The sequence below is a fragment of the Polyodon spathula genome, chromosome 2 (genome assembly GCF_017654505.1).
Source record: "Polyodon spathula isolate WHYD16114869_AA chromosome 2, ASM1765450v1, whole genome shotgun sequence".
Lineage (NCBI taxonomy): Eukaryota > Metazoa > Chordata > Actinopteri > Acipenseriformes > Polyodontidae > Polyodon > Polyodon spathula.
The window spans coordinates 52,473,590-52,487,502 of record NC_054535.1 but is presented as its reverse complement, the minus strand read 5'-3'; the positions used below and the strand labels follow the sequence as shown (position 1 = coordinate 52,487,502).

General features: G+C 35.4%; 1 protein-coding gene across 2 annotated transcripts in view; it reads right to left on the bottom strand.

The window, feature by feature from the left end:
* Positions 1-132: 132 nt before the first annotated feature.
* LOC121298152 (mast/stem cell growth factor receptor kita-like) overlaps positions 133-13,913 on the bottom strand; it is a 35,647-nt gene continuing 21,866 nt past the window's right edge. For both annotated transcript variants that reach the window (XM_041225048.1, XM_041225057.1), the window contains 12 exons: positions 12,571-12,677; positions 12,348-12,474; positions 12,111-12,215; positions 11,907-12,017; positions 9,118-9,250; positions 6,997-7,094; positions 5,378-5,499; positions 4,972-5,094; positions 4,392-4,503; positions 4,194-4,293; positions 2,835-2,940; positions 133-2,695 (listed from right to left, as the gene is read on the bottom strand). In XM_041225048.1, the coding sequence (XP_041080982.1) occupies positions 2,537-2,695; positions 2,835-2,940; positions 4,194-4,293; positions 4,392-4,503; positions 4,972-5,094; positions 5,378-5,499; positions 6,997-7,094; positions 9,118-9,250; positions 11,907-12,017; positions 12,111-12,215; positions 12,348-12,474; positions 12,571-12,677 (1,403 nt within the window). In that variant the 3' untranslated portion in view covers positions 133-2,536. The remainder of the gene's footprint in view (positions 2,696-2,834; positions 2,941-4,193; positions 4,294-4,391; positions 4,504-4,971; positions 5,095-5,377; positions 5,500-6,996; positions 7,095-9,117; positions 9,251-11,906; positions 12,018-12,110; positions 12,216-12,347; positions 12,475-12,570; positions 12,678-13,913) is intronic.

Here is a 13,913-nt window from a genome sequence, read left to right as displayed (position 1 = left end):
CTGAGGTAGGGAAAAAAATGAACATGTTTCATTATTGAGAGCAACGTTTTCAAGGGTGGCGTGTATTACAAATCTGATATAATCTGAGATATTGAGATATATATATAAATAAACAATAACAGCAGCACATGGTTAACTTTAATAGTTTATTTAAATCCTTAAACTAAAGCCAATACATTGAAACAAATGAAAGCTGTCCACATGCATCACTGTATAAAAATGACTTTGAGTCTAACATCTTGAAAAGCCAGCCAGCAAATAGTCAAAAAAGGACCATTTAACAAGTCATTATTTTCAGTAATGCAATGTACACACATTGATAGCAGAATATAATGTCAATAGCTGCAAAAGCTTCAAAGCTGAAAGAGCCAAATGTATCATTACTCCAATATACAGTATATCATTATAATTAACATACTTGATTAAATGGGTCATTGTGAAATAGTAAGGTATATTAACCCAGACATACAGGAATGACAGCAGAATAACTGTTTGAATATTTACAGTGTCAAAAGCGTTAATGCCAGAAGCTTAAAACATTTATTTACATAAAAAAAACACACTCCACTGTTATAGTGTGAAGTACAGTATGTGTGCACAGTGAATTCATTTTCCCTCCAGTGTTATGAAATACTTGAGACAAAACTAAACTACATTTTTCAGCTACACACTACATATATATTTAATTTGTAAATTATATTCTTGGTATGGGAAGATAAAATAAATGACTGGTGGCTTGTTTTACCCATCACATACCAACTTTCACAGGGTGTTTTTTGTCTCATATCATTTCAGTTTTATTGCTACAAGATTTTCCTTGTTTAACCTATACTTGATTACAGGTCTCTGCGGTTATGCACAGGGTCCACAGAACATTCTGGAGACTTCACATTTTTAAAACAACACAAATATTGAATGTATAAAAAGTTGTCCTTTGCTGACATGGTAAGATACACATACAAGATTTACCTGAATCAGCTTTCTTTCTGTCAGTCATTAATGTAGGCTCGGTGTAAAGGTACATTTCAATTGCAATAAAGTGAAGCTTTCAATATTTTGTTAGTTTCAATTTTTTGTTTGTTTATCTATGACTCTAAAATCTGCTTTACCAAAGTCTACTCAATGGTTTTGTGAAATTCATCTAGATAATGCCTTATTTACTCAGATAAGGGAAGCGTACACAACTGTTCCTTTGTTTGTACAGTAATGAATCATGTATTGAAAACGTAGCTTCCTCAATCCAAGTGAAACCTTGTGAGGAAATAGTTGGAAAAAAGTATATTTGGCCTTGTTACAACAGACCAACGTTCATTTCAAGCTTGACCAGGCCACAGTATATCAGTTGATGACATCACAATCACTATCAACGATGCTCAAAGACAAACTGGACCTTTGAAATTTAATGCAAATCCAGTTTTGCACCATATTATGATCCTTATTTACTGCTGCTGTGTGCACATAATCTTATAGCTGATGTTTAACTTAATGATATGTCTCCAACACAAATATACCATATGAATCATTAAATACTATTTACTGCACATCCACAAAAAAATATATAAAAAAATCGCAACATAAAAAAATACATCTTTGAGCGCAATCAAGATTAATATTAAAATGAATAAATACACAACGCAAAACATAATGCCCTTCCATTTTTTTCCCCCACTTCGCATGCCGATGCCACCAAACAATAAAAAGTTTGTATTTTCCAACCTCAGATACAATACAGAATATCAAAAACATTATTCCCACATACTGACATGTTTCTTTTTACATGGACATCTTATCTTACATTTTTTGAGCATTACAATATGGAATCTTTCAAGCCTGCTACATACAGTACTATACAAAGTAAACCGTGACTTCAGGCTTAAGAAATAGAATCATTTGGTTAAAATGGTTTTAGTCTTTGAAATTGCAAAGATCAAAACATATTGAAATGTATATCCCATAATTCAGTTTGCATTTTAATTTGCATTAACATGATACAGAACACAGTGCATAACTTAAGCAAGTATCTTTTTTTTACCTCTAACCCCACAGTAATGGGTCTGGACTGCCTGCTTCCAGCACTTACATAATGTACCAAAATAATAAAGTCATATATAATAAAATACAATCACAAACATTTCATATTTGCATTTTAAATTGAAATGCACAAAAACTGAATATCTATCTAGTGATATTTATCCCAATAACATTTCATTTTATTTTAATTTAACCTTAACTTCACTTGAAATTCAATTCATTTGAAGACCACAATGCTTTACATACAGTAAGTAGTTTGTAATTTGTTACCAGTTATGCACATTTGCCAAGTTTTTGTTGCAGAACTGAAAAAGCTCAATTGTTTTGTTAATAAATGTTTCCTCATTATTGCGACTTTCTGTCTATATTGCCACCGGTTCACCTTTTGATCTGCAATGTTTCAAGGAGGGGGATGGGGTGGGGTGTTCATGCCAATTAGAGTTTTCTTAGGCACTTGTTTCTCTGTGCAGGTTTATTATGCACTGACCAAAAAGGGCTTGTATGATCAAGCTCTCTCGTGTCTCTGTTCTTCGTCAGAAAATACATCATCACCCAGGATAAGTGGCTGCGTGGACGCAGTGCTGCTTCCAACAGAACTGAGTCGCAAGGAGTGGGCACCCAGTTCCTCTCTGTTGGAAAACTTGGTCGAAAAGTTTAAATAGATCTGAAAAAACAAATACATTGCACAAAAAATGTCAGCAATAAATCAGACAATGTTGGTGTTTTATCACTGCCTCCCCCTTTCCTTCATACACAGAGACACTCAATAGGATCTCAAACAGCATGCTTATCTGTTGACTTACATGCTTTGTGCTTTCTGATAGCTGCCATTCAATCTTCTCTACGATTTGTCCAAATGAGGGTCTTTCCAATGGATTAGCATTCCAGCACGTCTTCATTATATCACACCTGCAAAAGGCATTTGATTAGACCTGGTCTCCAGGGGAAATGCATGACAAGCTATTATTTGATGGGCACAGCAATTATAAAATCAGCTTAAGTGCTCCAAAATAATTAGGGGAAAAATGTCAGCAACTTCTCAAGCACTACTTTAATTAAGAGTCACTACTTATGTCTCTACTAATATTACTATCTGCAATGGTGAGATGTTCTTGTAAGTGACTCTGCAGCTGATACATAGTTCACACACCCTAGTCTCGTATCTTGTAAAGTGCTTTGTGATGGTAGTCCACTATGAAAATCTAAAAATAGAGATTATTAGATTATTTAATAAAGTGGAACTACTGAAGGGGAATAAAATGTCCAGTTTTGTATGAAAAAAGCAGGTAGTCCTAGATAGAAAGGGTTACATTTTTCTCACCAACAGTCATCTTGCTAAATTGCACAACCAAACAGCTGTCAATGCAATTATATATTTCTTAGGAAACAGTTAAAAAAGAAAATCACACCATTACAAATAGCAAACTAAAAACCTACAGCCACATTGTCTGTATTCACTGTAACAAACTCCAGATGAGTAGACCAAAACAGACCTAACAATACATTGGACTGGATTTGAAATGCAATTAAGAAGAGGTCAAATCCAAACAGGATAGCTGTTGCTTGTGATCTTAATCTCCAAGTGACAGAGTTACTCCACAGTGTCAGTGATCCATGACAAATGAACACAAAGAGGGAAAGCATCTCATAGGAAAAAAATGCTGTTAACCACTTCTCATCATACCAGAAATCTTTCACCGCAGACATACGTTTCTAGGATACCAAACCTGGAATGTTTGATAGGGTTAACACCTTCGTACAAACACAAATAAAGGTAGTGGCTGAGGGCTTAAAACAAGGATTACAAACTTGAATATCAATATGTAGGCTAGCCTTTCACTCACTATATAGTAAGGTTTTATTTTTTCCATTTGTTTGAGTAGGCAATTGTAAACACCCAGCCAGTATCATATTTAAACAACACCCTTCAAACATTAAAAAACAAACAAAAAATTGAATTCAAATTTGGAGAGAATTTGAATGGAGTTAGTTTGCATTTCCAGAATGGTTGGTTCTACTGGTTCCTAAGCTTCTAATACTTTTAAATTCAATTGTGTTTTTAAAAAAGGAAAAAAACAAAACAAACTATGTGCTATATTATAAACTTTATTTTACATAAAACATTAATTAATTCGCCAACAAAAACCTTTTGTTAGTCTTACATTTCGTCGGGTGTAAATTCAGGTCCAACCATCCTGTAGCCTTCCTTGATCATCTTGTAGAACTTGGAGTCTACTGGTATTCCAGGATACGGACTGCTGCCTATGAAAATCATAAGATTTCACTTAGCTGCAGAAACCTTTAAACAAATCCAATACTTATATTATCAGTAGAAATGTGAAGATAAAAAAGCAACAAACCTAAAGAGAATAATTCCCACAGTAATATGCCATAAGACCAGACATCACTTTCAAACGTGTACACACACTCAAAGATGCTTTCTGGAGCCATCCACTTTACAGGAAGCCGTGCCTGAAACAAATTACATTTGTAAAAAAAAAAAAAAATCTATGATTTATAAAGTGACTCTGGAACCCACATATCAGTACTGTAATATTTGGGACTCCCCACATACAACATCTGTTAAATACAAACGATATTGTTATAAACTCATATCCCTTATACCACTTTAATTTTACCACTGTAAATATGCATAGCAATGGACATCTTTCCCAAGCATTTCCCATGACTTCTAAATGCTTACCTATGATTTATTACACTTATTGATACATGCTAATATTAGTTTAATTAAACTAACAATGTTTTTCTTCTTTTGCAGACTTCTGGAGCAAATTACAAACTGTAAAAATAGCTTTGAGAACGGGCACCATCTAACCCTTAGATATGTGTTTGGTTCTTTTTACAATGTCAATACTGTTACGTGATGGTATTTTACACTTACAATGTCAATACTGTTACGTGATGGCATTATACACTTACATTGCCTTTGACAACGTAGTTGGAATCATTTCTAATATCTCTAGCCAGACCAAAGTCACAAATTTTAGCCACTCGCCCTGGTGTAATAAGAATGTTCCTTGCAGCCAGGTCCCTGTGAATGCACTAAAAATAAAAATAAACACATTTAAAAAAAATCTGAATATTGTAGGCACTTTAATAATATAATAATAATAATAATAATAATAATATACATTCTGCGGAAATATAAATTGTATCCATCAGCACCATCAAAACAATAGCATAGATTAAAGTTTTGTCATTCAGTTTTGACACAGCTATTATGTGTTTCATAAAGAATGGAACATTAATGATCTTAAAGCTGTGCAGACCTTTCATTGTTTTAAAACGTGATATGTGGATTAATAACATTACGATACACTCTTACATTTTTGGAAGCAAGGAAGCTCATCCCTTTAGCCACTTGATAAGAAAAACTCAAAAGATCTTCTGTGTCCAGGGCCATTGTATCATCTTGTAACATTTCATTGTTTTTATCAATGTATGAGCCTAATCAAGATTTAAAAAAAAAAAAACAAACAAAAAAAAAACACTATATAATCTCTGAAACACGTACACAGCAATATTATAACATCAGACCCTGTGCATTTTTATCTTGTTGGTGTAAACGTGTGCTGTACAGCAAAAAGAACATAGTATACTGCATTACAAAACATTTATTTTATTTTTTGCTGCCCCCCCCCAACACCACCCTTCCAGTAAACAATAATATATTGTAAAGTTGCGTGTAAAATGAAAGCAGGATACACACAGGCAGTAGCTTTGTGCTCAAATTTAGCAGTTTATTAGCGCAGAACAAATAAACAATTAAGGACCATGCCAAAGCAAAACAAAATAATAAAAACCACGCCAACTCTCTCTGCTAAATTCCAGTCTACCTCTCACCACTACACTCAGGAATGCACTCCTAATTATATCTTCACATTAAACCACGCCCTCCATCCACCTTCACCAATCCTGGGCATGCCATTCAGACCCCACTCTACCGCCAGCATTCTAGGGGTACAAATGCATGTCCAATATTGGTGAACCCGGACAGACTGACAACCAACACCCCTCCCCTACCAGCTAGTGGCATGACACAGCAAAACATTATGTAATGCAGAAACATAACAGACAAACGAACGGGACAGTCAATAAGTCCTGCAACAATGGAAATCACCATGTCTTTACAATACTGTAGCGTTGAGCATGCTGTAGGTTCTACCAGGATACAGTGCAGCTGGGACAGCGGCAAAGGTGCAACATTTAAATAAGCAACTCATCTTTAGTAAAGTTAAAATGCATATTTTATAAGACAGATATATTTTATTACAATCACTATTTGTAATTTTATTAACATAAATACACAGTTACTTATTCTCATTCTTCATTCCACATTTAAATGAGAAAGTAAGCACATGGAGGATTTCAAAGCCCATTTAATTGTTTCACAGCCAAACCCTCTAAATTAAACTGATTGTACTATTATTATTACAGTATTGTTAATACAGTATACCTTTTTATTTATCTCATGGTCTGGTTTTACTAGTAGTAACACCCTTAGTGCTTAGTGCAATCACTGAAATTTCAATTTCTTTATGTTTGTGAAATAAAAGGTATACTGTATTAACAATACTACAATAATAACAGTGATACAATCAGTTTAATTTATGGTGTTTTGCTGTGAAACAACTAAATGAGCTTTTAAATCCCCCAAGTCCTTTCACATTTAAAAGCGGAATAGAGAATGAGATTACGAGAAATAATTTTAATAAGTGACTAGTCTTTATTAATGATAATGCAACAACAAATAGGAATTGTAATGTTTGTTCAGAATTTTTTTTGTTATTATAACTTTATAAAATTCTGCACCCTCGTTTGTCCGTTTTCTAAATTCTGCACGCAGCAAAACCTGTAAATTACAACATGTGGTAACAGTGTAAATGGAGGTTTATTTATTTAGCATGCCCAATGTCATCACACAGCTTTCCATCACATCCTCACCTTTCCTTACTGATCTCCTGTTCTCTAATGTGGACTTCAATGGGCTGACTCCTGGTATGGAAGGCCTCATTGTCACGTAGCCACTTTTACTGTCATCACTGTATTCGTGCATGGAAAAACAACCACCCAAAGTATTAGACATCTGTATTGTTAAACAGACAGTTTCAAATTGCACCTTATGGTTTTTGGGACTTCAACTATTTAGGAAATATTTGATAAGCATTTAAAAGTGGTAAGTGTATTAAGCTGGAATAAGTAGAGTGCTACCCCGTTATATCACAACCCATTATACTGTGGAATCGCTTATAACACGGTAAGGTCGTGCCTCCCATTTCCCCTATACTGTAATTTGACTTTGTGTGTGTGTGTGTGTGTTAGCGGGGAAGCGGTAAGCTTGTCTCAGCCGGGATTGGTGGGTGACGTCCGGGGAGGCGGGGACATGAAAGCATATAGGGGGGTGTCCAAACCAGCGCTGGCAGAGCCGAGTGAGACAAGCTGCTGTGTGAATGTGTTGCTGTGAGAGTGCAAGACTGTTGTTTTTGGTGTGGCCCAGGCTAACAGGGGCCAGGAATAATCGTCCCAATAAACTGTGGATTTGAGTACCTGCAAATTGTGCGTGTCTCCTTCCTGCATTTTATACCGCACGCTACAATATTAATTTGCTGGTGGGCATTATAAATCATTTCGGGAACAAAAATGCTAATATTTGTTATAAGGCAAAACACAAATAACACGGTCTCCTAATTATGGACGGCGACAACCGCATTAAAATGGGGTAGCACTGTATTACAATTACTCAAACATGAAAAAGAACACCAGTCTGTATCGAACAGATTCAAAAAAGTTATTTTCTAATTCTGAAATAATCAGAATAAAATTCCACTCACTGAACACATGACACAGTAGAAGTTAATCATGTAATTTCCTTGCAACATATGTCTTGAAACAATATCTCTTTCTAAATAAAATAGGTGTGTATTTGTCACAGAGATGGCCGAAGTGGGCGGCGTCAGAGCCAGGAAAAGTAATGAAATACACAAAACACAGGACGGATGAAATGAAGTGATGAAGACGCCTGTTGGCGCCGGTTTAATACCAAATAAAAGGTTTACACAAACACGAAAAACACAGGACACGGCACTACGCCAAAATAAATAGACAAACGAAAACAGACTAAACTTAACAAAACGGTGCACGCACAGACACTGACAAACACGGTGAGCGGATACTTTCTCCTCTTATCATTACTACTACTGCTTATTTCCTCCGTCTCCAATCCCGTTCTCCGCTCACCGAACACCCAACCCCAGTATGTGCCAACGTGCATCTATATATACTATTGTGCTGGGATTCAATTACCAATTAATTATTCACTTGAATCCCAGCACGTGAATTAATAAAGTGCAATTCCCCGTGCTCACATATTACTACATTTTACTTGCACGTGAAGTGCTGTGCAATCCTCGTGCCTAAATACACATATACATTTTTAAACACTCTTGTTACACAGACCCGTTTATATCCCGTGTACCAATGTCTGTACACCAACATTTAAACACACCACACGCAACACATAACAGATAATATACACAGGGGCGGGCACTTTGTTACAGTATTGTACTGGGAAAAAAAGACTGCTCTACTCCAAATAAATCACTGAGCTATTCACTTTAGATATGGGGATGCCTCGGCCCTTCATTACTGTCACTGTGCTTCACCCCTTCCCTGCTTCTTTATTATCTGATTTATATCAGCAGGAAGTCCAGCACAGGATCTGATATTGCCCTGTCTTTCCCTTTTCCTCCATGACAAATGTATTCATTCAGTCATAAATCGCTGTGAAATTGCTTATTCTTAAGGTTTGGTATGAATGTACTGTACTTAAAATGAGCAATGTGTCCCTAGGTGTAAAATTCATACACGCAAAAAAAATAAAAATAATGTGTTTTCACTACCTTTATTACTGATGAGCACTGTAAACACTGTATTTTGCAATCCTTATTTTACTCTTTTTAAATAGAGTCTTTGTATTTAAACGCATGGGTTTTTAGCTACGGGTATTTACATTTATGGCAAGGTTAACATTTTCATTTAGTCTCAACTTCCAATATTAGCTCCCACCTTTTTGCTTCCGATAAAATGTTCTTGTAATGTGATTCTACAAAACTGGAGCAAAAGAACAAGTCTCTCTTCTTCCTCAGGAAGTTCAGAAGGTCACCAAAACAACAGTACTCAGTGATTACCAGTGTTGGGCCTGAAAGAAAGAATTTGCATACTGTTAGTGACCGTGCAGTGATCCCTGGAAATATACACACAATCCACACAAAGGCATAATTCAGTTCGGTACATGCCCACTTAACTGCCACACACCTTAAAAAAAAACAAAAAAAACACCACAATGAGTTGCCTGTTTTCATTATAATTTGCTTTTATGGGGAAAAAAAAAAAAAAAAAAAAAAAAAAAACTTCTGTAAAACAGTTCCTTAAAAAACCTGCAGGTATTTCACTGGCTTCTGGGCAATCAAGAGGTTGGCAAAGGCGGTCATTCACCTGATGGAGGGCCCTGGTGCTCTATTTATGGCACTTAAGAAGCCAAGGACATGGCACAAATAACTGGAATCTGAAGCTGAACAGAAGAAAGGGTGATACAGAAAAGTAGGGCAGATGGCAGAAGACAAGTATAGTCCAATACATGAAATGAACCTGTCTGCGGGAGTTTTATTCACCACCACCCTGTTGCCACTACATTATGTAGTAATTACCAATTGTCTAAAAAGTTGAAAAGAAGAGTCGAGATTTACGATTATACTGTAAATTATACAGTATAATTGTAAATTATACAGTATAATTGTAAATCTCGAAAAACTACTCACTTCTAAATCTTTTGTAGTCATTTTTGTATTACTTTAGTATAAATACATGTGGATTCACATGTTGTTTTTTTCTGACTTTATGTGAACGAAAAGACACACATTTGCCCGTTTTCCCATTGGAAATAGTGATATTTTGAAATATCACTGTTCCGGTCACAAAAGCAAAGTTTGTGGGGAATAATAGCCATTTTCTATGCATTTGAGGCATAAGCAATTAGGAAATAACACTTACTACCCAGGAACAACAAAAAAAAAAAAAAAAATTGTTACACAGTGTTATCACGGTAGTAGCTGTTATTTTTCAATTATTTTGTTAACTGAACTTTTTTTCACTGGAATATGGTCTGCAACACAAGGAAGCTACAGACTTTAAAATAGAGCAAGATTCTAGCAAGAATGAAAAAAAATTACTAGCACACAGGTGGAAGAAAAATAATCTTAATGAAATGGTCCTTATATTACCATCTAATAGTTGCAAAAGATGACACCTTTATTTAAGTCTGTCAAAATGGGACTGCAAGCTTTTTTCCTCCTGCTTTATTTGCAGATTTTATATATGTATTTAAATGTACTTTGAAACAGTACAAAATTACAAAATATGAAGCATTTATGAAAGAATATGAAAAATATGAAGCAACTATTCTCAATTTTTTTTCAAATAGTCTGCAAAATAAATAAATAATGTTGTCCTATACAACCTGCAAGTAAGGAATAGAGCAGTATGGGCATGATGTTCTTGCATATGCATATTCCTTTTTTGTCATTATTTCATTTATAATTTCAATACCGTTATCAACTTTAATAACACAATACATTTTAATGGACGTATTGAAATTATATACTGATAATTGAGGGTGGAACAGAGGACAGTGTAGGGAGGGCGTCGAACTGGGAAAAAAAAAAAAAAGTAAATGTTATTAAAGTGACCTTGCTTGTTCTGCTGATGTTTTTTAATTCCACCGGGTGTGAAGTACGGAAGGGCATGTTTGAAGTTGTTCCTGCTTTCGGTGTGCTTTTGCCACATTCATACATCCTATGGCACTGTATTTCCCCGCTATATATATTGTAGTGAAAGTACACATTAAGTTAAGCCTCAAAATAGCAATCGATTAATTGGGCACACAAAATATAATCGTTCCAGTAAATATCGATGATTGCCCCATACATTCAGTGCATTCCTCTTCCCGAAAGGTAATCATTTTAGCATCACTGCAGTTCAGTAAAGCTTGTGCCCAACTGAATGCGTTAGGTAATTATGCCTGGGTAGCGTCAAGAGAAACAAAGAAAAACAAAACACAGCATTCACAACAAGCCTAGCAGGTTTAACAAATTACAGGAGTGTTACTAAAATATATATTCCAAACAAATTACAGTACTTTGGAATGTAAGCTATATAAACTGGACACAAGTTTACGAAAAACTTTGGATTAGTCACCTGCTAATATCTGATCCTTACAAAATTGCGTTTAACATCACTGATCATTTAAACATTATTGAATATTGTTAAACATTCATTATATAACAGTTTATTTTCAAACTTCAAAGCAGCGCAAGGTATATACAGTAAGTTTTTTTCAATGTGCACAATTTATTTACAGGCTGTTTGCCAGGGATACAAACCTGTTGTCCCGGTGTCGCGTTTTTGTTTTTTGTTTTATTGCACATTGAATACACAGAGGGGCGTACTTACAAAAAATGTTCAAAACTGATTCGCTGGTAGGATGGGACCAGTTCATAGCAGCAGCTCCAGTGCACAGATGATTACCCTTATTTGGAGAGAACAGCGTCTGTTCTGGTTCCAGCCACGTTTACTGAGTATGTGACTATCGTTTTATATGATTATCGAATAACTGAAAAAATGTCAACGATACGATTATCACGAATATTCATAATCACGATATATTGTACTATCGACAAATCATTTCATCCCTACTTATCAGTCACTAAAGATGTGCATCCCTTTCAGGGCCTAATTTTGATAGGTAATCAATCATTCTGCACAATCTCATCCCAGAAATAATATAAATGTGCAATTACCTCCCACAGTGCAGGCTCCTAGTAGGTTGACAATGTTCATGTGATGTCCAAGGTAGCTCAGGACCTTGAGTTCTGACATCAGAGCCTCCCTCTCAGTGGAATGGGCACTTGCTGTAAAACAGAGAGACACATTCCTTCATTAAGACGCAAGGAAACCCGAAGTGAGCAAAGAGAACTAAATTACACACAGCACTGCTTGCTTACGTTTCAGCATTTTGACAGCAACGGTCATCACACTGTCAGCGTTTGACATCCCATAAGCAGTTGCCTCCACAACCTTTCCGAAAGCGCCAGAACCAAGTGTTTTACCTTGAAAAGACATAAGACACTAAGAAATGTCAGCATTTTAACTATTATAATTAGATCAGATGGGGACACATACAATTGTGTGTCTCCATATTGTCTGGTGCATTTGAAAAAGAACATAGAAGAAAAACTCACCAAAGCGTAGTTTATCCCTGGGGAATTCCCATTTATGATTGTATGGCAGTTGGGCTGGATCAATATAAACGTAGTTATTTCCATTCATTCCTTCAATGACTTTCCACTGAATCTGATACTTTGGTTTCTACAAAGAAAATACAAACATTTATGTCCTTTAATTGAAGAGTCATAAAACAATACCGAATCAACTTTAAAACGGCAGCACACTGCCTTGCCTCACCTGACTATACTTGTAGATGAGGACTGCAAGAACACCACACAGCACAGCTGCTGTTGCTACAAACCCGATTAGCAAAGGAGTAAAGAGTTCATGGGCCACTGTCCTCTCTACATTCGAGAAGGGAAAACACGGTTAACACAGTAGATTGACACAGACATATAACAATGCAGAAACATTACATACCACAATACGTCAACGTTTCGGTATGTTTAACATCTCTTTGTCAAGAAAGCGTGTTTGTAAATTTATATTTAAATCTATTAGTGTTTCTGATGTTATTTACTACGTAGTTATTTCTATTCAAACCTTCAGGCATCATGGTGTTGAGTTTATTTATTTTCCTTTATTCTTCTGTATTGTACATTATCATAGCTTAACGTTTTACCCCAGTTCGGTTGTTAAATGCATTTTCTCCACTATCCCATCTTAGTTTATTCTAATAAATCTAAATGGTACACACAACTAGTGTATGTTAAAAAAAGCACTGTATACAACACTGATACAGCTTGTAGGATTTCAAGACCACATCACTAACATACTTTGCTTAAAATATTTTCTAAACAAAGTTGTTAGGGCAGGAGAAAGGCAGACAAAAATCAAGCACATCCTATCGACTTAATTTGCTAAACTTAAATAAATGACCAACAAAATAATGATATACCATTCTGTACACATGAAACATATCTATTTAATTTTTAAAAAAAAGCAATTCAGACACATTTTAATCCAGAGCAAGGTACATTACAATTCTAAGAAACTAACAGAAACAGTATTTTTAATAATAATATATATATTTTTTAATGTATTAATTTAAATGAACCAGGTGATTGGCTAAAACAGGCAAAAGGCCAAGCCCTGCAAGAAAGAAAACCCCTCCAAGCTCTGCAAGAAAGAAAACCCCTGCCAAGCCGTAATGCGTTCTTTAATGCTTTGCCATGACTGGAGTAGTTCTTTAGGCATGCTGATACTTTTGAAGCAGCTAATTCCTGTACATCAAATGCTTTCAATTCAAAACGTCGGTGCAGCTAATCATTTGCTGTACAGAGGGTGCATGCAGACACATACATTTTGATGATCCAAGAGCTCTCAGCTGCTGTTTAAACATTCTTGTCGCTTTGTAATGATGGACATTTGAGTAGGGGTTCTGTTTTAAATGATTTTTGGGCATCACATTGATTTATTTATTTTTCAATATTGATTCTATACGTTTGGGTGTTTGCAAATTTCATTGTAGTGAGCCATGGAATAAGACAATGCAGACAAGTTGAAAAATACCAACATCATTTTCAGGTGAAATATCTTCATGTGTATTGGAGACTCGTGTAAACAAGCCTAAAAAAAAT